Here is a 24624-nt window from a genome sequence, read left to right as displayed (position 1 = left end):
AGCAGTGTTTTCCCCTGGGAACCTGCCTGCTGCTATGTAAACCCACCAGGGAAGAGGACATTGCACCCTCCGTTGCAGAATCGTTCCTCTGCCAAGCGGAGGACATTCTCACCCAGCTTTGCAGGGTCAGGGCCCAACGTTGTAAATATAACAAATAACACGTGAAATAGTTCAAACAACCGTTTTCCATATCACTAGAAGTTTATTTTGATGTGCGCAAACGCATGTGACGTGCTGCAGATGGCTTTGCAAAATTCCCGCAAAGTTAAGTTACAAACAAATCTCTTCTGGCAACTTTGGTCACTTCCGTGCCCGTTAATCCGTCTCTCGTAGGGCTCACGCCGACATTCCCGTTCTCAAGCAGGTGCCCACAGCTGCCTCTTCCAAACAGATGTCAAGAGCACGAGCAGCAAAGCCAGCAACACTCAGTGTCCCAGAGACTTACACTGCAAGGCCAAACTCCCACAGGGGAACCCTACRATAACTACTAAGAAGTGAGCCAATACTGGAGCTTCCCCCTACACTGGGTGCGCTAGCAGGGTGCCTCTCTCGCTCTTACTTTCACAGATCTGAGGGACATGATGGATGGTGTAGGCTCCCCCAAAAGTGCAGCTGAAAGTGGTTGACACTAAAACCTCAGAGGAGAGCAGGGTATAGAGGTCCCATGCACAGAAAATGCAAGCACATCAGTCTTTCTCCAGAAATTTCCTCTCTCACTCTGTACTTCCTCCCACGCTGTATGGGCCCAACCTAGAAATGGGAGATGAATTCACGTCTCACATTGGTTAAGAGTTTCCCTGTATGCTAGAAGAGGGGAAACAAGTCTTATCAGAGGCAGGAAACAGACTTCCAAGAGGAGAAAAAGTAAACAAACTCTTCAGCTTGAATAAAGGGGGCACATGCTCAGGGTTTAAAATTTTAGCAAAATGAAGTAGAAAAGGTCAACAGAGAATGATTACTCGYTGCTCTCCATTAGTAACAGGTTTAGAGCTAAAATAAGTACCTTTAAAAACACCTCACAGTTTATAATTAAAATGAAGAATGTGTGTCCACAGGATGTTGTGGTGATCAAACGCATTAGAAAGAAATATATACATATATATATATATATATACACACACACACACACACACACATATATATAATCCTCACAGAGGAATAGTTCACCAGAGCCTACCAAATACAGTGATCTGAACACTACCATCAGCTAGGAAACTTGGCCAACAAGGAGGGTTTAGTGAGGACGGACTGCTTCTCCCTTATAGACACCTTCTTCTGTTTGTTCAATGTCCCCATTTCCCCAACTTCTAAAGTTGAAAAGGGGTGAGGAGAGGGGGCAGATATTGTGAAATGGTGATTTTTAAGGCTCGTTTAGTTGAAGTTGAGCTACTTCTAGCCAATGGACTCCTTACGGTATCCGTGTGCGCTATATGAAAGATACCTGCCCTCAGAAGCAAGTCTCTCGGTAGTTCTAGATTCCGATCACATCACCCTCYGCCTTCCTCTGCATAAATTACGAATACTGACCTCCAAGTTCCTTACTGCGAAGCTTGAATTCAAAGCCTTACTCCTTTCAATCTACCAACATTCGAAGTCATTCTCTCAAAGCTACCCAGTTTTCTAGTACCATTCTCAACTGTAGTACTCAAAGGGGGACAGGGGGAGGCAAAACCTTAGAAAACCTGCATTCTGAGACCGAAAACACAGCCTGACCCTCAGCTGGAGGATGATATGCAGATACTGCTGTTAGATTGATTGCCACGGAGCCAACACAAAGCTCAGATTGTTTCAGAGCTCACAAACAAGCCTCACATTCTTGACACTGGAATGCAGCAGATGGTTCAGGGAAAAGTTAGAGGTGAAATGCCCAACAGAAAACCCGTGCCGCTTACAATGCTACATCACTCAACCCTCCCTGCTTTTCAGCAGACTGCCAAAAAAATCTCTTTTCGGCACTCATCAGTCAGCTAAGCAGCAAGGCTGTCAGACAAAGGAGCTCGTTTTTTTTTTTTTTTTTTTTTTTTTAAAAAGGAGGAGATGAGGTCTTACGGAGCTGATGTCTATCACTGCACTATGATTTCTGCATTTGAAATGTGGCTGCTGTGGAAGTGATCTTTCCTGTCTTGGTCAGTGGGCTGCAAGAGCAGGCAAATTCTCTGCTTCTACAGACAGTTATTCTCACGGCCAATAGCACACATAATAAATATTCTCACTGTTCTGCAGAGATCAAAGAACAAGACCTTGTAGTGGGGCTGAGACATTTCTAGCAGGAATCTGCAGTATTTTTTGAAGGCTGGATGATAAATATGTCAACAAATGTTTTGTAGATTCAGGATTATGAAATAAGTTTTGAGCATCTAAGGACTGAGCTAAGAGACTGAACACCCTATGTTTGAAATGGCACGTGAATCTGTCAGAGCTGAAAGTCTGTAACAGGACCCCAGTATCTCTCCTGGAATATGAGAGCAACAACAACAACAAAAAAAAGAAATCGTTTCCCTTGAAAATTAAGTATTTCTCTCGCTCTACTTTCAATTACTGCAAGAATTCCATTTCTTGCTTCCACAGCACCTCACAGAAAGAAGAGTAGAAAGTGAGAAAGCGAAGATACTTCGAAAAGATCAGGTGCAGAGAACAGAAGGAAATAGCAAAGCATACATCATCTGTGCTGCCAAATGAACAAGGTTACACTAGTAACTGACTTAAGAGATCACATTAGTAACCTTAAGTCTRATAATCTACTTATTCCTCCAAGTTACACATCTACGCCTTATGCTAAGAGATTTCTTCAGCCCTCCCTTCTGAGTGTGGATTTGGAAGATTATTGTGTGCCATCTTTCATAAAGAGCATTTCATTAAGGTAAACCTGGTGCTACAGGCCAAAAAGGACTCAGATTTTATGGAGGTCACCTGTAACTTCCATCAGCTTGTTTGAATCTCCCTGGAATTCAACCCGGCATTTATAGCAGGTCCTTGAAGGAACAAGCAGTTCTTCATTCATACGCCTAGCAACTTCACAGAGATGGAAGGTACAAGATGCTTAGGGCTTATGAATATTGTGGCATTGCTTTCAGAGACCTCTAGTCACTGTTGTGCCCTTTAAGCCCTAAAATATGCCTTAATATGACAGAGGTGCCAGGCAGTTGTAACTGAGGTGTACATGTTTACACTGAAGATCAATTCTTCCCTTTGAAGTAAATGCTTTTCCTTATTCCTCTCCCTATGGCATTCTAGGACTGAAGCTGTCCCAGCTGACTCAGCTAGAAGAGATTAAGGTTGCTTTTTGAGAGGGAGACAGACACAAAATAAACAGCAGCGTTAGAGACCTCCATAGAAACAGGCCTGAGAAGGAAATGAATTGTGTGTTTATTCTGAATTCTAACTAGGGTTTTTCCTACAAACAGCCCTCTCTTATCAGCGATGCTTTATTTCTCTGATAGCCCAATGGATAAGTTATTAGTAACTCTAACATTACTACTCTCAGCCTGTCTACAAAGGAGACCTTTGGCATTGGGCCCACAGAAGTCACCTGACACTTGAAATGCTTGGGACACTAAGCAAGAGGTTGAGGATGCTAGGATTGACCACCACCCACAATTCAAATTTAGTTGTAACACAGGGACTGAGTAATCAAAACTCATGTCCTCCTTGGTTACTTGTSAGGCCTTGGGTGTCCAATCATTCCCAAGTCTCCATTTACCAGGTACTGGAGGAAAGGACTAGTACACTCTGGCTCTTTGTCTGTCAGGGTACTGATACCGCCAGCAGCCAGTAACTCCAGCCTTTAGACMAAGGCAAGAGAGCTGGAAGGCACCTCTGCTTGCAGAGATGACCAATGAGGTAGCCGGCAGCTTCGCTCTCACTTTCCTCAAGGTTACCCAGGAGAGAGGCATCAAGCCCTTGGGAGGAAATAGCACRAGAAAACATCTCTACCTTGCTCACCATACCCAAGAGTCCTCCTTTCCTGGGAATAATACAGCACTGGCAACACAGCCACAACAGCCTTGCTTTAGGAATCAGGCCACATAGCTTCTGCTACATTGTCCACWGCCTGTATACAGAGTTTAAACAAACTCATCTAAGAAAAGTTTCTTCCCYTATTTTCATTCTGTGGGCAAAGTACTAAGACTAGCATAAGCAGTAGTCCCAAAGGAATAAKAAGGAAATTGCAGGGCTTGATCTGGCCATTCTGGGTGAGAGGGAACACCAAAGAAATAATAGGCAACTCAATCCTCTGTGCCACTTGCCATATTTCATTACTGAGTCAGACTCATGGAGAGACAATCTGAGAAGTAATGCAACAAACTTCAGCATGCAAGACAGCATCCAGGGTGCACACAGCCTCAAAACCTTATTCTGGCCTAAAGAATCTGATCTTGTATGCACAAGGGAGGAGCACTACAAGAGTGGAACACACATTGTCGTCTCTAGGCCTAAGTCAGCTGCTTTCAATATTCTATTATGATAGTTYTGGATGCAAACTGATCCACGCTTTAATAGCAAGCAGAACCCCATGTACAGGAAGCTCTGTGCCTCAGTGTTATCCACAAGCCAGAAGGCCTCTATTCTGTTACTGAGATGGGACCTCCACAGGTATTTATGGGTCTGAAGCATGGTGAATTCCCCGTTTCAGTCTTCCTCCCCTTGTTGCCCATCTACAGGAATGGTTTGGGGAAAAAAAAAAAGAATTTGCTTGCTCTGGAATGCAAGTGCATGATTAGGCATATCAGAGAGTTATCACAACCTTTGTTCAACTAAACAGCTGAAGTGGATCCTGCATTCAATAAATAGGAACAGGTATGCTAAAGAGATCACCAGCTAACCACAAAATCAGCTGCAGCATCCACAAGAAACAAATCGGAACACTTCCCTTAAACCCTCTGAAAAGTCCAAGTCTCCTACCTGGTTTCTTCAGTGGCCATGTAAAAAACATCATCTGGTGCATCAATCCAGTTCATCCTCCTCCTTTTCACTGGAGGCATGGATCCACCACGAATTAATCGGACTTTTGTTGGGTATGATTTCCCATTGAGCAGCAAGTTTCGGCTTGGTCCCTAACGTGATACATAAAATAGTACAGTTATGGACTGTAACAAATCTGCAGTAGCATGTGATAAGCACTCAAAGGAAAGGAGGATTAAAGTTTGCATATCAGATGTTGAGTTTCTGGTAATCATGTCCCCTCTTGACCATGACAGAATAAAGAATTCACAAAAAAAGCAAYGGGCCACAAGCACTAGAAGTTAGGTACCTTCATATACAATAGGACTGCAATACTCCAACAACAGGATAAATAATAAACAGAAGGTATCACCAATAATCTGTTGCTTGCATCTAAAAGATGGTATCATGCTTAAAAGATTGAGCATAAGACTTAGATTTCAGCTACCACCATAAATCTGCATTAACTCCACTTCCATGTCAGGGAAAGACATCTAGTTACACAACAAATGAGATATAAAACTTGGAATTTAAAATTATGTGGGGATGCCAAACTTACCTATATTCTTTTTGTTCTAGGGAAGTTACTATTAATACGGATAGTATATAATTAAATATGTTTTTGAAAAAAAAAMCCTAGAACTAGAAGCTTCCAACAGCTTTCATCATAAAATCCTTGCAGTATTTTAACAACAGAGATCTCCCATATATAATACACTTCGTTTTGCAAATCAACATGGCTACTGCTTTCCAGACCCACAAGAGCCCCTTTCACTCAACTGAGAAAGTACATGTTCTTATTAGGAGAGGTGCAGGTGCAAGGGAGTAAAGCTTCTCAAATGCAGCTGTCCTTGATCATTTGGAGTTCAGTTCTGCTGCCTCTCTTCCTGCTGATTAGCACATTGAGAAATCTCACCAAAATCAGTAACAATCAGGAAAGGTGCAAAATGAGGGCCTATAGAAAATTTGATATGCATAAATTAAAGGTGGTCAAAAAAATGCCCCAATAGACTAATCCTGGTACTTCAGAGTCCATCTTCCCAGATCAGACGATCTCCCCAGATGCACCGAGGCTTCCGGTTCTGTCCCCAAAATGGGAAYGGCTCACTAGGCAAGAGGATGTCTGGCCTGGAACAGCAACCTCCAAAGGGAAGGCGGGACTTGAGGTACTCAGTCCTTGAACGCCAGGGTATGGTAAAATGACTGATGACTTGGTTTTGATCAGCCTTAATCAACTAGGCTAGATAGATCTGCTTCTTGTAGAAAAACAAGAGCTTTAGAGCTAAGCAAACAAAATCCTGCCTTTTAAAATCCTAAGCTCTTCAAAGCAGTACAAGAGACGTTTTAATTTCTTAGCTGTCCAGCTCTATGTTACCTAAGACAATTTCAGCACCACAGCAAACGACTGAAATACTTCAAGAATAGCCTTCACATTTGAGGTTTATCAGGAACAAGGCTTACAATAAAAGGTTTGGCTTTTTTCTGCCCTCCAGTTTTCTCCCAAGAAAATCCTTCTCATTAGTGTTGAGAAGGGTATTTTCTCCCCACTTTCTACAAATACAGGAGAACAACTCCAGAGAAAGTATTTGGAAATATATAAAGGTACCCCATGTGCTTGGAGCTTGCCTTTTCTCTACCTGCACAGAGCAATATGTTTCCAGTGGCACATCCTGAAATACAGACCTTTAATTTTCAGGTCAGTAGAACACTTTGTCACACAACCAGAAATCAAGACAGTTCAGGGTTTTCACCCTTGCAGCTGAACACCTTAAGTCATCGCAGATTTATCCCACTGCACTGAGTTAGTTTATACAGCAGACACAAACAAGTAGCCAGTCTCCTCAGTGAGAAGAAATAAAACCAAATTCAATGGGGAATACAATTTACCACTGTGTATCTGATGCTCAAGTAACAAGCAGAATGAATGCTTCATTATTACAAGCAGACTAGCATGCTCCAGTTATATCCGACCCATGTGATATTACACACCATCCAAGAGCGTTCTTAGATTTAATAATACTTGTGATTATTATTCAGTAACCACCATTCCTACCTGCTGCAGATTTACCCATGTCAGAGAGACTTTATTGACGCTAATACACGGTGGCAGTTCACCTAAGGAGGCAAGCTCTGCTCTATCAATACCAGGAGGAGATACTTTGTGGCAAAAATTTAAGCTTGAAGTTCTCTCCCATGAGTGAGGAGACAATGTCAAGGTCCCTCAAAAGCCATCGGTAAGGGATGGGGTGGGGTGGGGGGAAAGCAACACACAGCCTTTGTGCTGGCCCCTTCACACACACAGGAATTTCATGAGAAAGCATTTTGCCAGAGAAGTATCAGTCAGACTGGCTATTTGCTTCTGTCCTTCGATAAAACTCTCAGCAGAATGGATGAAAGGCTAGGAATCATTTTTACTTGGGGGAAAAATAATAATAATAAAAAAAATCAAGCATTCTCAGTAGGCAACTTGCACACCAACTTCCTAAAAAAACAAAAACAAAAAAAATACAGGAACTATTTGCCAAACAAACCCTTCCATTATTTAAGCCTTCCTCCTTCTGTGAACCACATTCCACCTAGAAATGCATCCCAGGACTTTGCTGTAAACAGCCACTCATTTTCTGTATGAGCAGAAACAAGATGTTCCATTCAAAACAGAATCTCAATTACATATATTGATTTGGGGTTTAAATTTTATTTAAGTACTTGGACCTTCCATATGCCCAATTATTATTTCTGTTTGTTTGTTTTCCAATGAGAATTAGAAAGTATGACCAGCTATAAACAGCAAAGATAGAAGTGAAATACTACGGTTTAACAGGGTATTCTATCTAGAGAGGGTTAATAATTCTTCTTTTGCTTTTCCTTGTTTTTGTTAAATGAACATTCTCTTACCATTTGTCTGGTTTGTCCGTGGTTAGGCAGACCTAACAAACAGGAAAGAGAATAGAGCTGGTAAGACCATTGCTTTTCCAAAACAGAAAAAGTACAAAATCAAAACACACGCAGCTATGTTTGCAACTGGGTTGTTTTGCTGAAACAAGAGTTTTCTACCAAACTACCTTCTCCCCTCCTTGAAAGGTAACTAAGAAAAGAGCTTCCTTAACAACATATTTTGAAGAGTAGGGCTTGCAAATTAAAAAAAAAAAAAAAAAAAAAGTTCCACTCGCTCATTCTTTCCTCCATTCATTCATACTTTTCTTCAAACTACCACTAAAAGCACACTTCCTCTGTCATATCTAAGAATTTCCTCAATTCTGTGGGGAAAAAAATTTTTTTGTAGTTTTTGAGGAATTTACTGAAATCAAGGAGAAGGCGAAAGAAGAAGGTATCATACTGTCAAGACAGCAATACGCAAAAAGTCTTTCCTATCATTCTTGGATCCCCAGGGAACTCTTCAGCTCAGTTACCTATGAACTGTTAGCAAACAGAATATATCTGCTAAACTGCTCTGAACCTACCGCACACAAACACTGCCATTAGCTAAGCTCTGGCAGCCACAGAGCGCAGGAGCTCTATCACCCAAAGTCATACTCCGTAACAGAAGCAGCACCGCAAAGCACCAAGCACAACAGCTGGATTTGACTAGATTGCCATTTGCTGTTCTACTGGCTACCCCATCACACTGCCCAAAGTCCACGTTCTAGGTGAGGATCTAGTGTGTGTACTCAACTGCACACTATACACATGAGACCTCAGAGGACACCCAAAAGTTTCGGGATGTCAGAGAATGAGGTGCTGCTATATGGCAGGTAATAATAATGCTATAAGGTATGCTACAGAACGGACTAGGAGTCCTACTACATCTGTCACTACTTTTTAATTTTCTAAGACGCAAACTCCCAGAAAACACTATTTCATCAACATCAAGGCACCAAAGCACCTTTCAGCCCTTTCTGGCCCAACACCAAAAAGTTCAGTACAATAAAGCAAACAGGTACTACAGGCATCAGGAAATGCTGTCACCGGCTGCAGAAGTAGTTATCACTGTTAGTTCTGCTTTCACATTTATAGCAAGTTTCCCAAACTCTATCCATTTGGTTTGACATTTGAAGTTTCCCATTGTTTAGCCAGTCAAGCTGTGATGAAACAGCAGAGCTTTTTAACAACCCAGCAAAAAGTGACTTTCACATTTGTGGCTGTACTCCAAAAGACTCCTTGATAAAAGTGAACACAATGTACTCAGTGAGTATGCCAGGAAACACATGCCACAGTAAYGTATTGGAAAGAGTAAAGGAAGAGCAATGGGGGATTTTTCTGAGCCACATTTCATGATACCACATTAAAACCAACAGTTTATATAAAACTTTATTTTCCATTTCGGTAGGGAGGTACGTTAGCTACTTCAAACAGGCATAGCTTCATTTTTTGCAGTGTTTCAGTGCCTAACCATCCACATAGATGAAGAAAGAGTTGCCAAAAGATTTGCATCAAATCTGTAGAACAGATGTACTAGGCACCAAGTAAGATGACCAGTAACAACCTTTGGACTCTGACAAAGGCAATGTAAGCTCCATATAATTATTCCTTTCTACACAAGAGCAGCAATCATGTTCAAAACACAGCTGCAAACAGCTGTTTGAGATGGATGGACAGGGAGGTCCACAATGCTCAGAAACAGCACAGCCAGCAGGATGCAACCCCAGTCTTCAGACTTCAGTCCAAAGAGCTAAGCTCTAGCACTTTTCTTCCCCTCTTCCATAACAGAAAGATAACATTTCCCTCATTCACAGGAGCTCTCAGAGATGCAAATCAACCGATGCTAGTCCTTGGAGAGAAGCCAGATGTTTTATTTTAACCACACTCAGGATTAGCTCTTTTCTTATACTAAGAACATGCTTGATGCCAGAAAAGTCTAGCTTACAGGAGCAGCTGATATGTGGCTGCTGCTGAGAAGACTGCTGCTGGATGTATAGCAGACTGCTGCTCCTGTGCACCAGGATTAACCCTAGACCTTCCATGGTGAGAAGAGATGCTGAGAATGATACAAAACTGAAGGAAGGCTGAGTACAACTGCTTCCAACTGAGCCTCGAGGCTTCAGAATCCTTGAATGGCAAAGAAAACAGCTGGCTAAAACGTGGACACGTCTCACCAATAAACTATTGCTTCTAGGCTAAAACGACCCACGTCAATGTTGTGTCGTATTTTATTGCAGCTAAGAGTTATGTTTTTCAATACAATTACTACCCTTGCTATAATACTAATAAGGTGTTGAGTAGCTAATTAACCCTTAAACACCTGAGTTTTCCCTTAGTCACATTTTGATAACTGGAGTATGAAAGAGTAAATATAGAAATGGACACTTGAAAGACTACTTCTGCTTTGCAATAAAAAACATTACACTGAATTGATGTGTGATTGAAGAACTGTTATTAAATGAATACTTAAAAAAAATAAAAAAAGAAAAAACAACAGCAGTGGCCACAAAGGAGAAGCAAGAGGGACTGCATAATATCTGTAATCCATTTCAAACTTGCTGCCAACAGGATGCATCTGTACTKKCAGTAAAGGATTCTTGCCCAAGAACTGAGACAGGCACCTCCAAGAAATAAATTGATCCCGAGTTTCGGGATAAGGAATGGCACAGACAAACAACCCACCATGTGAAACTTAGTCCTTCCCAATGTGCTTGCTCCACTTTCACAATTCAAGGTTTAAAAGAAGCTTCTCACACGCATCCATAAGCAGGTTAAAAATAATATATTAAGTAAGAGTATATAAGTATAAACCAGGAATAAAATCCATTAGGGCTCTGGCAGCTCCTCTATAGCTCCAGTACTAGACCAGAAGACAACTTAAAATATTATTTTATAGAAAGATGTCTAAGTCACCACAGGTAAGCAAGTGCAGATATTCTTTTCAATGATGTCTAAAGTCCAACTGCTTGAAATCAGACCTCTGTGTCAGAAGCAACATTAAAACTACAAAGAGTAACAGTCCCCAGTGAATCTAACCGGATTTCCCAGTCTTCTGCAGCCAAAAAATTGAAATATTTCCTGAAAACGGAAGATTTTTTAAAAAAATATGTTCTACAGCAAAAAAACCCAAGGCCCTAGAAAACCTGCTATCTTTCAATCCCTCCTGACAGTCTCCTCTACACATTTAAATAAGGAGGAAGTTCCAACTGATACAATGAAGACAAGGTAAAAAAAATGTACATCTGAAGATAAGCCTAAATCTCCTTCACCACTGACAATTCCTCATTGTTACTGCAACAGCAATAAAACAACTAACCACATTAGAGACATTAAGTGAAACCCTCCAAGGAACCCTTGACTCTTGATCAAGGCCTCAGAGCTTGTCTGAGCGTAAGCACAATTAGGGATGAGATCTTAGCTTAGAAACCCCAGCCACAGCAGGTTACTATGGCTTAAGGATCCCACCACTCTCAAGCATCAAAGTTGCAGAGGAATAGATGTTCACAAAACAAACGAATAAATGAATTTGGCAGCAACAAGCATAATGCACTAAGACAGGGGGAGCGAGGAACTGCTGGCACCCAGTAACACAGAGTGGAAATGTGGGATCCAGCTTCCAGGCCAGGCAGAAAAACAACTCATCCGAGCCAGTTAGACTGAGATACGGATGCGCGTCCTTTTTACCAATTCAAACCTACTTGCAGCGAGTCCAGCAGGACAACCTTGCCAGCTCAGAGGCACCATTCCAAAATTACTCCTACAGCTTAAATGCACTCTCCTTTTCCTCTAGCTCCCCCCAATACACAATTGCCATTGCCAGAAGCAGGAGAGCCCAAATTCTCAGCAGTATCCCATCCAAACAGATTGGAGCATGGGGAAGTTTGCAAGAAGTTACTACAACAAGCACCAGGAAGCTGCAGAAGCAGCACCAAGCATTGCCACTTTCCTGCTAGGGTACAAATACAGGTCTTTCCATGCCTGAACATCCACAGCATTGCCTGTATATTTACAGGCCATTTCATAGTTTGGCACAAGAAGTCCGTACTGAGCTGACCCCAGTATGAAGGAAGAGCAGCAGCTCAGCCTCTAGTCTCTGAATGTATCTTGGAGTTGTTTAATTTATAGTTCCTAAACTGGCATATCCATTATACTCAAAAATATAGCTCCTTCATCTCATATGAATCTAATTCATCTTTTTTATCAATCAGGACAACAAGCAATTAGTCAGAGAGGCTGTTTTGATTTTACTTCTCTTTACTAATGAGAAGTCTCATGCAGAATATGCAATACACAAAATATTCATAAGCACATCTTCAATTGCAAAGAACACAGAAAATTTAGCAAATACTCTCACAACTGGCAGGTTTTAAATAAAAACTTTACTAAAATACATGGCTGTGATTTCAAAAGCCACACACTCTTTATATACATTTTCATTTTTCAAAAGGAATCCTTCTCGAGATTCCATCCTTCCCAGCCATAACAAAAATACCAACAGTATCACATTGAGTGAGCTATATTAAAAAAAGAAAAAAGTAGCAACACGCATGCATGAACAAGACTTGATAAACAAGGATTTCATCTCTAAATTACTGGTTCACTGCAAGTAGTCTGTGTATGTTGACATACACACACACAGACTTCTTGCAAGCTTACAAGAAGTCTTTAGTACCTCTCTTTCTTAGAGAAATTGAGTGTCCATCTTCTAACAATGAATGAGTAGAGTATAAACCTCCACGAATGCAAGTGTAACAAGCAGAGCATAAACTGTACCAAACACCACTTGGACTAATATTTTCTTAGAATTCTGTTGTACGTAAAAACAATGTTAAAATTGCAATTTACTTACCTAAGTAAGTTCCTACCAAGATTCGCAAAGGAAAAGGAAAAAGATGTAAGGTTAAAAAAAAGGAAAAAAAAGAAAAAAAAAAGAAAAAGAAAAAAGGAAAGGTTAACATAGTTCAGAATACAGTAGCCCAGCTCCATGCAACATATACAGAAATACACACTGTTTTGGTTGTAATGAAACACAGAGGTGATCACATTTCTGTTGGATGAATAAACCTTGGACAACATTAAACAAACAGTAACTTCAAATGTGAAATTCCACAAAAATGATTTTTCAGTTTGAGTAAGCTGTGGTTCTTTACCCACCTCTTTCTGCTAACCTTCCCACATTAGCCTTGTTGGATTTGGATAGTAGTTCCCAAAATGCTCAGTCTACCAGCTGATTAGTTGCTTCATCATGTCTCACAGATGAGGTCTTCTTCATGCAAAGCAGGACCACATGCTAGGAGTACTTCAAATGACCCTACAAATACTTTCTAGGCAGTAACATCCAACTGCAATGAGCCAAGAAGGCAGTAGCTGCCCTCTGGTAGGTACATCCAGATTGAAGAGCTACTGTCTATCTCGGCGTTGAGTGAATCACTACTGTCCACCTTAGTCTGGCTGTGACACATTAGAGAGGCAATAAAACCATGCACTTCACTTCTTTAGGATTTGTTGTTCCAAACTACAGGAGCTAGACACAACCCACTGGTCTTAGAACTTGGAGTACTCCACTTAAATACATGTATCACACATGCAGATGCCATTTATGCTTATGAGTTTAGGATTTGCATCTTTATGTATTAGGATAGGCACTCTACTCTCACCCAGTCACCATACTTAGGTGCTGCCATCCCTCATGTATTAAATACTTCTCCTAAGCTGATCTGCAGATTGCAAAGCCCATCTCTTCCTGATCTTGTTTCCAGATCTCTCTCCATAATACCAAAATGAACCAAMCGGAGTATAATGGCTAAGCTGAAGGTGAGTGAAAACATTTTCACTCAACAACTGAATATAAAATGCTAGGTAAAAATTCTCAGAAATAGTCTGTACTTTTGGCATGTAACCAAAAGCAAGGAAGTTGCAGTATTGCAGCACTCTTTTTWAAAAAAAGAGTATACCTAGGAAGTAACCCCTGCACATGCACAGACTGCAACTGCAGCTTGGCCTGATGCCTTCTTATTCGTTACATGATTATACAACCAAGTTGTAGTCTAGTCCTCAGGTAGAGATCTAAACCTCAAAGCAACTTCACTTTGGGCACAGTAGCCTTTCAAAAATCAGGTCTAAGACAGAGAGGAGATCTCTCCCAGTCCCATGGAACTATCATTTGCACAAATTCCACAATTAGACACCTTTAAAGAAACTGAGCTTGACAAAAAAATGTAAATCAATGGAATTCAACTAAAAAAAATTCAGCGGGAAGAAGCTTTCAAAAAAAATTGTGAAATGTTTCAGAACTATCAAACAAAAACATTTTGTACAGACACTCCTCCACAATAATTTCTAAGTCACACTGATCTTCTGAAGCAGCATTTTAAAAAAAGATGATCTAAATTGAAACAAGGTAAGTTTTTCTCAACTTTTACATAGGGTTTAAAAAATATATATGGTGAATCTCCATGCTTGTTTTTCTCCCTTGTTCTCCCTTTTTGTCACAAAACCAGGAAGTTAGCTTTTTACTCAGCTCCAGTAGTTAACTAGGCAGGTACTGTTTTTAATGGTTCACAACAGCTACTCCACGTATGGATATGACTGCATCTGTCTGCAGTCTCAGCAACACTGACTTCAGAGATTCTACTTTATCACATGCCAGTAAAATCACAGAGGCTCTTTTCTTCTAGTATCTAAGTAACAAGAACTGATAAGCAATCATGATGCTTGAGAAATTTGCCCTAAAATAGGATTACGCTATGTTCTACTCAACACTTGCTTTATTTTTGACCACAGGGAACCYAAGTTTCTCTGGGGTTCAGAATACTTCTTTACTGTGTTCTTAACCAATCCTGAAAGCAGATGTAGCACACATTGATTTTCAGATCTGGGGTCAATTCATGAGCATGGAAAAGGCAATACTGCAGGCTGACTTTTTTCTTTTAAATCTGTCTCTCCATTTCAAGTTCTGCTCYGCATGCTGAAGTCATTTTATCTATTCATTTTTACAAAAAAAAAAAAAAAAAAAGATTATCGGACAAGCTTTCAAACTCCTCTGCCACTGATAGACCACTGATTYACTGTTAACAATTCCACCCTCATACATATCCTTTTAAAACCTTCACTAATGCTGTCTGTTTACACTGCATCCAATATAGTTATCTCAAGTACTGCAAAACTGCACAATCACTACATCAGCATGTTTGCTACTAGCAGTCTTGAGTGCAACCTGTTTCCACTGGACAGACSACAGTCTCACCTTCAAAGRACAGGAAGCTCTCTTCTGTCTCCTGGAGGTTCACGTTACAGCTATTTCAACTATTTACTTTCTCAGCATATGCTCACCTTATTTTTCTACTTCYTTCCTCAGGTTTTGTATGCTTTTCRGGAAACAATGTCCCTGCTGGCTACCCTTACACCTTTTATGCCTTCTTGATTTGCCAGCTGCTTTCATCGCCTCTAGAAAGAGTATACAACATCAGGGTCACGGGCTACTGCCTCGGGTACCAGCTCATTCAGAGATTCTTTTAATTAGTTGCTCTCAGTTTTATATTCTGCCATTGCTCAGGGATCAGTCTCCCCCTGCTGTTCCGTACAGCTTGATCCTGCCCAGAAGACACTCTCCTACAGGTTCTCTCATACACAGGAATCCCAAACCTGATATAAATACACAGAAGATATAGCTAACTGCTCAACTACTGTGCATCTACCAGTTTTGGTGATCTAACTAGATACAGTCAAATCTAGAGAAAACAGGTCCAAGWCACATTCTAACAGTGCTCCCTTTTGGTTAAAGTCATTCCTGGATGGACAAGCTTCCTTTGGATGGTTATTCTCAACTTTGGAAAGGCAGACAGTGCCACCACTGATAAAGGAAGAATTGTAATGCAGTTAACGCAACCAGGTAAGCGCAAAGCAACAACCAAATTTTACATAAGGTCGAAGTAACCAGAAGAGACCTTTGAAATAAGTCTCGCTTCCTACATAGCTGGTGCCAAAGGACTTCCCTGTAGTCCCACCTCATAGCTGTCTTTGATCAAGAGCAGTGTTTCCACTTTCACCCTCATCTCCTGATAATTAAATCTAATGCCATGCTAGGCTGATGAAGTTATAATGTCTCCAGTTCTAGGAGTTCATTCATATTTCCTCAAGAGGCGGTAAGAAACAATGAACCAGAACACATTAAATTAGATCATCATTCCATTTTGTTTAAGAAATTCCCAGCAGTGGAAGCAAGGTATTTCAACAGTTAATTAACCTCATTCAAAAACTTGCAGCTTTTTTCTAACGTAAGTCTTTCTACCGTACCTTCTGGCTATGACAGCTTATTATTCCACTCCTGGCTAGACTAAAAGCCTTTTATTATCACATTTCTGCTGCTCCTGTCAGCAGTGACAAACATCTACAATTTCCTCTTTGATAAAAGATTTTCCGTTATAGGGTGCRTTTTCCAGTCCCTTCACCATTTTCATGGCTCTTCTATGAACCCTCCCAAATTTTTCAACATACTACTTGTAGTATGATCCACCACCACTTTATTTCAGCATTAAGTTTGCTGCTGGGAAAAAGCCTTCCTTTTATTCTAGCTACTTGTTCATGTTCTTTCTTTCTGCCAATTTTTATAGTGCATGTGATGACCCTGAGAAACAAATTCAATTAGATGAAAGCTAACGTGGTGCAAGAGAGAACAAAGTCCAACAGTGCTCCCTCTCTCCACCCACCCCGTAGGAATCTGCACAAAATGAGTATCACACAGACCCCACGTTGGATAGCTATGTGGACAAAAGTAACCAGGGTCCAAAACATAAAACATCCTCTCTATTGAATATTGTCAGGCAGGCTCCAGAACATTAATGAAATGAGGAAGAAGGAAAAAAGAAAAAAAGAATAGACTAATAAATTTTTGAACAACTCACTGCATTCTACAGCTTCTGAAACTCCATGCACTTTTAAAGTTTCAAAACTAGTAATCGKCAGGAATTTTTCCATGCTAGCCTAAAGCTGAAGAACAGCTAGGAAGGCCACTGCACGCCTAATGATGCCCCCTGTAAGATTTAAAGGAGAAGTAATAAACAAAAATGCAGAAGAAAATTACACCTTTCTTACACAGTGGAACAGGAGGAGAGAAGAGAGATGAGATGAAGTATATTTTCCTGTTCTTTAGAATTTTAAGTATAAGCCTAAACTCTGGGTGTCTGGCCAGACAAATCATATTCAAAGCTTGACAAAATTCATCTCTCCATGGTTAGACAAACACAGATGATTCAGAAAAAGAAAAAAGTTAAAGAGTTATAGYAGCAAGAGATGAAAGCAAACCAAATTCCAAAGGAAAATTCTAAAATACTCTTTAAGTTCAGCAACGTCTAACTTTTCCATAATTAGTTTTGCTAGCTCAGACTGCAGCAACAGCAGTTGCCTTTCCTCTTCCTTCTTGATCTCCCACCACCAAGATCCCCCTTTTCCACCCTTTCCTTTGCTCTTGTTACTACCTCTCTTCACAGAGAGTTCAAGTTCATCAACCCACATACGCACTCAGCCTAGAGGGTCTCCTTTCTCCATCCCTTCCACCCTTACATGTTATCTTGGCACAACTAATCATTTAGGAACTGTATTTCCATTTATCCAAGAACATTCAAGGTATTTCATTAGTTAACTTTTGAGGGCTGGACTCTAACCACCCATCAACCTAGCTGCCAAGGAGTGGAAAAGCCTCAGAGGAAAATCTTCCAACAGTGGTGCCTGAAGCAGCATGCAAAAACTTACATGAATGGTTTGATTTTTCAGCAATGTTGGATAGTCAATTCTAAATGAAGGTAGGTGCTATGGAGTTTAAATTCCTTAGAAACCTGGCTACCAATATCTGTGTATAAACATGGATCCAAGCACTTTACACTAAGCAAAAATACTAGCTAATATCAGGCTTATTCCTTGCAAAACAGTCTCTGGCTTTCATAGTGCTTTAAAGCTCTCCTTTTGGCCAGTTCTTACAAACTCATCATATGCCATCTGCTCAGCATCCAGTCATAATTTCTAGCGGACAAGATACTTTCCTCACACCTTTGGAARGAATAGTCCAGCACCAAAAAGCTTTCAACACCTCCCCTCCCTTCCATGAGCAGCCCCTCCAACTAATAAGTCTATGTAACTCCATCCAGAGGCATGGAGGAGCTTCAGCAGCACATTCCCAATTCTAGCACAGCACAGAAAAGAGACATTAGCTATCCATGCCCTAGCCAGCAAGCCTTACCAGCTAGGGCTCAAATGCCAGCCTCATGTGCCAAGCTACAGGAACTTGTGCTCCAAGTCACACTGACACAAACTGGCTCCAGGCCAGGAATAGCTCTATCAAACATCCACCATCTGTTTTCTCATGCCCAGCACATCATGATGCAAATTCTTTAAACCTTGTTTCCTTGCAGGTGGTTCCTCTCCTGCTCCACCTTGGTGAAGCCTACAGCAACCCAGAGTCAGAAAATACTCCAGAGATGGCAAGGTGTAGCATCACAAACACTTTCCACTCGCAACTAAAACTCAGCCACTAAATACTCGCAAGAACATGCAATTAACACTCAGGGCCCAAGGAGGCAAACAAGTTCTGAGACTGAACTATGTTGAGCTACTTAGCAGTTATAGGACCAGTTAATGCTCTGGGTCTTTCCACAACTGGTTAAGAACAGACAGTAGATAGGCAGTAGGCACTCAGAGCCTGCCCCTGCACAACTTCACGTACACTGCAAAACCCCACATATTCTGAGCAGCCTGAACAGGTATTTCACTAACATCTTTTTGCAAACTTCTCTAGCATCAGTTATCACTGCAATATATCTAATAAAACAGGTACACCAGCAAGCAGATACCTTACAACACTGCCATCACAACAGAAATTCTCCACCTCCAGAAGCACATGTTATCAGGTTACCAAATCCAGCACTTCACACAGAGTGCCTGGGGGAAAGGGTCAGTTCCTCTTCCACTTTCCTTCTTTGGGCCACAACATTTTAGAGCTTCAGGAGTGTGTAATGTGCCAGGTGACTCAGCAGGCCCCTTGCTGATGAGGATGTTCAGCAGGGAACAGCAGGCATGACCATACGCATATACTTTTTAGGAGCTGTGGAAATTCAGAGAGCTACTCTGCAGCTGTTTCCACTAATACTGGACAAAGCTGCTGAGGAAGCCACACTCACTAAATAGAGGACTCAGAAGAATTTTGTTATTTTTCCCCAAACAAGAATGTTAAAAGTGACATTTAAAACTCAGCAACACAGTATCAAAGTATATATTGCCAAGAGAGCAACAGCACTGTCCTCATCTTTATTGTACTTTCTGCATGCATTTACATATGCATGCATGTAAATATAGATAATAGCCAGCCACTGCCTCAGCTGTTAAACACAAAGCTTAAAACATTAGGGCATGCAGTGTGGGTCATCTAATGTTAACACATAAACCTAAGTTATTGTGCTTGCCTGTTTCATATTGACATCTTTATACCCTAACTATTCACAAATGGACTGCTTTGCCAAATTTGGCAAAGCAACATTACATGCATTTCTGATGGATACATTTTCTGCATTATCCCAAACCAAAATTTCCCAGGACTACTCTTTTGTCAAAACCATTTCCCTTCCCTTCCCCCGGTGGAAGTTTAAAGCCATTGATTTCTACTGCATGTAGAAAAATGTGTGGTTCCACATTCCGTAAGATCTGACCCAATGGAAAATACTGAGGCTTGAACCTAAGACTTGACATGAATACTGTCTCCTTTCTCTTTTGGTCAAATTTTGTAAATTTAAATTAGTGCAGGACATATAAAATTTTGATTAAAAAAAGCTAAAGTGAAACACTATCTACGTTCAAATCAACCATCTCAAGTTTCAGTAGTTTTACAAAACTGCTAGCTAATTGCTGTGCAAATGTGAATTTACTAATCAACTCCGAATATCCCTTCTTTGYGTTAATACGGTTGTACAGCTTGTCTGCACATGAAAAGCCTGGCAGATGAGCAGCATAACCACAGGTAGAATGGTTACCCAAGGAACACTTAGACATCAACACAGAATGTGCACACAGAATCATTAGCCACAAAGCACAGACAAGCCAGCAGATGAAACAAGAAAAAAAAAAAAAGAGGCAAAAAAAAGCAAAAAATCTCTCTCCTAGCATAAGCTGAGCGCAGCTTCAAGGTCTTACCCCTGCTAGGCATCAACAGGCGCTTCTTCATGTTGCCTGACAGAGCACAAGTGAACAGAAAAGAGAAAAACATCACATCAGCAACCTGAACAGCAGCAGTTTAAAAAGTTCTTAATGTTACAGCACAAACAATAAGATATCAAATGGTCACAATATGCTTCAGACAAGCCACATATAAAGTTAAAATTAAATGTAAAAAATGAGGAAGATTCTGTTCAGCTGTATCCAAAAAATAAAATAAAATAAAAAAATCAATCATTGTGATTTTACTCCACTACGACAGCTTAAGTCTACAGGAATAAGACACAGCAGGACAGAATGTGTTTTCCCTCCAAGAAAAAGTCTGTAAGATAATGTAATTCAGCTTTTGTTCACTCCCGAGAGGAAGGAGATTTTATTTCCCTCCCTACCCCACAGTCACTGTTAAAATAATGGTTCCATTCCTCTGCTATGGAGAGCTATCCTCTCCTTTAAAAAAAACAGATGTTTTTATTCCTGTTAAGACCATTTGAACAGGTCCTTTCATCCTCATCTGAGAAATAGATTGCAATTTCTTCTCTGGCATTCTGAGGCTACAGCAGCTCTTCAGAACAGAGCCCTGGAACCCMTGCCAGGAACACTTCGCTTCTGCCTCCCACTTCAAACACCTCTCCCACTGCCTTTTGTCCTTGAAGAGATGAAGCCCAACCTCTACTGCACGAGGTTCTCATGACAGGGCCAACAAAAGCAACTGCTCTTCTTGAGCAAGGCAGGAGCAGGTTGATGACATGCCAAATCCAGCACTGGATCCTGCCTCCCTCAGCTGAGCAGTAGCTGCCTTTCTCAGTGCAACACAGCCTCTGGCAGCTTTGCTGAAACCCAGGAGATCTAAAGGTTGCAAAGCCACCTGGGAACTGCACAGCTACTACCCACAAGGTTAAAAGCAGTAAGCCTCGAAAGAAAAATGAAACATCACTGGAAACAGCTTTCAAGTTTTTTTTTCATATTACTCATTTAAAAATTGAAGGGAAGTTTCGATCTTGAATTGTCCAGTTTGCAAGGCTGGTCAAGCCAGACAGTTTCACTAGCACAGCAAGTCTACATCCATGCACCACCCAGACAGTACACATCACATGTGCACACTCAAAAATAAAAATGGAACATGCAACTTTTGCAAGAGGAAAAAATTAAAAACCTTGAGAATAAGAAGCTCTGAATTTTTATTAGGGCCTAAACAGTTTTAAGTTATCTCCTTGTATACTAAAAAGATAAGAGCCTATATAGACATATACATTTTGCAGAAAAATATTTACCATCCATTCCATTGTGTTGTTCATAACTTCTTTTTCCCAGGATAGTCGGGGACCCATTATTAATGACAGGTGTAAACTTAGCAGGCGTCAGATTGTTGAGAGAACTGGACAAACTCTTTGCAGGATCTGGTTTCGGAGGACATGGATGAGACTCTGAGAAAAAGCAGAGTTTTCTTTTCGTTAGTGAACATACTGTAATTTTAAGTCTGAAAACAACCTGTAAACTTTCAAGGTGACAAAGTACACCTCACCTCCCCTTATATACAAACTATTTCTCAACTCTCTTTTCTGAATTTGACCCTAATTTTGACTGAAGACTAATATTCACATACAGCTATATAGACTTAAGAAATTCACCATACTAAGTATGTTTTAAGTAACATCATAACATTCAGCTTGATACGATATGTCACACATGTAACATATCATTATTCTAAAATAAGAGGTAAGAAAAAAAAACATACTTTATTTCTAAAATTTTATTTTCCAATCCTGTGGCATAATTTCTGGGGAAAAGTTACAAGCAACAGGAAATGGGAACTTAAGAGTGGCTCCACCTCAGCCCTAATCAGAGAGTCCCAGTTAACTTGAAGAGCACAGAGCATGACTCCTCCAAAAACTCATCTGTGTTCTCTCCACTCCATCAGCTACCCTCCACTCCCTTCTCCCAGCTTAGTAGCCAGAAAGTCTGACACAGCACTACTGAATTTACTCTCAGCTAAATTTCAAAGTAGTCTACCATTACATTCTGTGCAATTGTTAAAAGCAAGAGTTTATTCAACAGCAAAACTTGTCCTTTTATTGGCTTTATTTTGTTGCACTACGCACTAGAGATTGGTAAGCCTTTGGGTATCTTATTAGTACACAGTATTTTAAGTAAAAGTCAACATTGAAACAGCAGATAACATTTAATAAGACACTGAACCTTAAAATATTTCATCAAAATATTCAGACAAACGTAAGATTAACTCTGGTGCTTCTTATTAGGGTAAAAAGGCAATCAATCTCCTTGTTAAGAAGGGAGTGTTCAAAGCACTACTCTCCAAGCTAGCTTACTGTTAGATTCATCTTACAYTCTGCTCTAACATCCTAAAACTACATCTTCAGGGTATCTCTGTAASAAATCAGCAGCACCAGCGAAATTGATAGAAATATTTATATGACTACAAATGAATGCAAAGTAAATTTCTACCACTACAGACATTCATTTTTACTATTTACTGGAAACCTGCTACCTCTGTATCTGAGCCAAGAAAGTGTTCATGCTAGCTCTCTCTCACCACAGACTGCAAAGTCAGGAGAGCTGGAATACCTCACTGCTGAACCGGATGATTTTGTACCGAAAGATCACGTGCTCACATTCTCTGTTTCAAAGCTACAAGATGGGCTACATTGACCTGGGAGACCGTTAACTCCGTAACCTTCTCTAACTAGGTTCCCAGTAATGGATGTGTCTCCAGCCAAGGTGACTGCACTATAAAAGTCTTAAAGCACTTAAATCCTTTTTTTTAAGCTTGTTGGCAAGCCTGACAGATGCAAGCCAGCACCAGCAGAAGACACCATGTAAAGGTACAGAAGTTTAAAAAAAAAAAAATCACCATGGCCCCCAGCTATCCAATCAGAAACAGTGTGATGTCCTCACTCACTTTAAACCACTAACAAAAAACATTACAAGTTAATGAACTGCTTCAGCAGAAACCAGTTTCCCCTGGCCTCAAYTGCAACCAGATATAGTCAGCCCACGTGAGGCTTAAAGTGGCTGGACTTGAAGTTCACATTATCTACAAAAATAATAACAAAAGGAAGATACTGAAGGAATGGGTTTAAAGGGGGTTATTTTGAAGTGATGCAAGGCATAAGGCCTTGCACATGCTTTCCATCAAAATATTGTATTTTCCTACTTCTATTGCATAAGGATACAGTACAGTAATAATTATTTTCAATAAAGATCAAAAAGGTCATGATTGTACTYTGCTACTATACTAAATCCTGATCAAGTGAGGGGATCTTCATGCAAACAATCTGTACCATATTTAAGATGTCCATTAATGTACTCAATTTCAATACTTTATTTTACAGCCCACTCATGAGACTTTTTCCTCTCACTAAAACAAGTGGTCGCTGTCTAATTAGTACTGTGCTGCAAATTAGTGTATAATTACATTCCCAGAGAGACATCAAAGAGAACAGATAGATGATCTACCCGCTCTTGAGTTCAGCTTGAACATCTAGAGCTTGGACTTAGGTCCTCAGACAGAGGTACTCAAGTACTGTCAGCTGAGCTGTAACAAGAGGTCCAAGTCCTCAAAAAAAAGTTAAACAAAAACAAAACAAAACAAAAACAACAACAACAAAAAAACCAAGATGAAAGTGAAGAACAACAGAAGCGTATGCCCAGTCTAGCTCCAATACAGAAACAGCCACCACTTGATTTAAGATATGTGGGACACCATGATCTCCTAAACCTGAGATGCTTCCAGACGGCCTAGTACTGAAACCATAGACTGGCCAATTGTTTCCTAAAGACTTCATACTTCTGTCAGCAGATACCCACTTGTCATATACATCGGGGACARAAGTAGATTGTTCATCCCCTCACTTGAAAAGGTTTCTCATACAGGTCAGCAAGCAACAGTGCATTGCTGAGCCACTAGGACTGTCAAATTACGTATGAAAAGGAGAAATAAGAAATTTRTGGGAAAGGGAGGAAGCAATTTTGAGCTCTATCTCACAGTAGCAGATTTAAAGACAGAAACCCTGCCCTCCCCCACACACAGCTCTAGAAAAATTTTGAGAACAGAATGTTCTTTTAATCCAGCAACCAGCGTCTGAATCTAAAACAAAATGGAAAAAGAAATTGTTGGTAGACTTAGCAAGTAGGATTTTTGTTTGGTTTGTTTGTTTTAGATACCTAAATAACGGAGTACTGCTTCTAAAGGCTTTCGAACCACTTGCTTTAATAGCAGTGGGTTTTCTGATGCCTCCGGTAAACGTGCTGTGCCTGTAAAACAAGGAAAAATAATTAAGAAGGTAAAGGCATTTAGATATTACAGTAAGACTAAATTAACTCTTCTGAAAGAGCTTTTCTGTCAAAAGGAATATTCACAGACTGCAAGCATGTCTTGGCAGTAAAATACAAATGCAGCTGAATGCTACRTGTTTTAGCAAACAAGCGATACTTTAAAACAAACAACTCAACTCGTGAATTTTCAGTGAAATTTGAAAATAGCCTGTAACCTGCAATCAGTTAGAGKAGTCTACAAGTACAGCTAGTTATTGTTTGACCACCAGTTAT

The 24624-nt window shown here is 40.4% G+C and overlaps 1 protein-coding gene across 1 annotated transcript in view; it reads right to left on the bottom strand.

Moving 5' to 3' along the window:
- Positions 1–24624, bottom strand: part of MTA1 (metastasis associated 1) — a 90643-nt gene that overhangs the window by 559 nt on the left and 65460 nt on the right. Inside the window, exons 17-22 of the mRNA XM_085300297.1 lie at positions 24241–24330; positions 21330–21482; positions 20038–20073; positions 12710–12721; positions 7837–7868; positions 4903–5054 (exon numbers count right to left, since the gene is read on the bottom strand). Of these exons, the coding sequence (XP_085156423.1) occupies positions 4903–5054; positions 7837–7868; positions 12710–12721; positions 20038–20073; positions 21330–21482; positions 24241–24330 (475 nt within the window). The remainder of the gene's footprint in view (positions 1–4902; positions 5055–7836; positions 7869–12709; positions 12722–20037; positions 20074–21329; positions 21483–24240; positions 24331–24624) is intronic.

The sequence above is a fragment of the Rhea americana genome, unplaced genomic scaffold (assembly GCF_003343005.1).
Source record: "Rhea americana isolate MKP2758 unplaced genomic scaffold, rheAme1 scaffold_162, whole genome shotgun sequence".
NCBI classification, from domain to species: domain Eukaryota; kingdom Metazoa; phylum Chordata; class Aves; order Rheiformes; family Rheidae; genus Rhea; species Rhea americana.
Note: the sequence above shows the minus strand (reverse complement) of the source record. Positions and strands in the feature narration are given on the sequence as shown.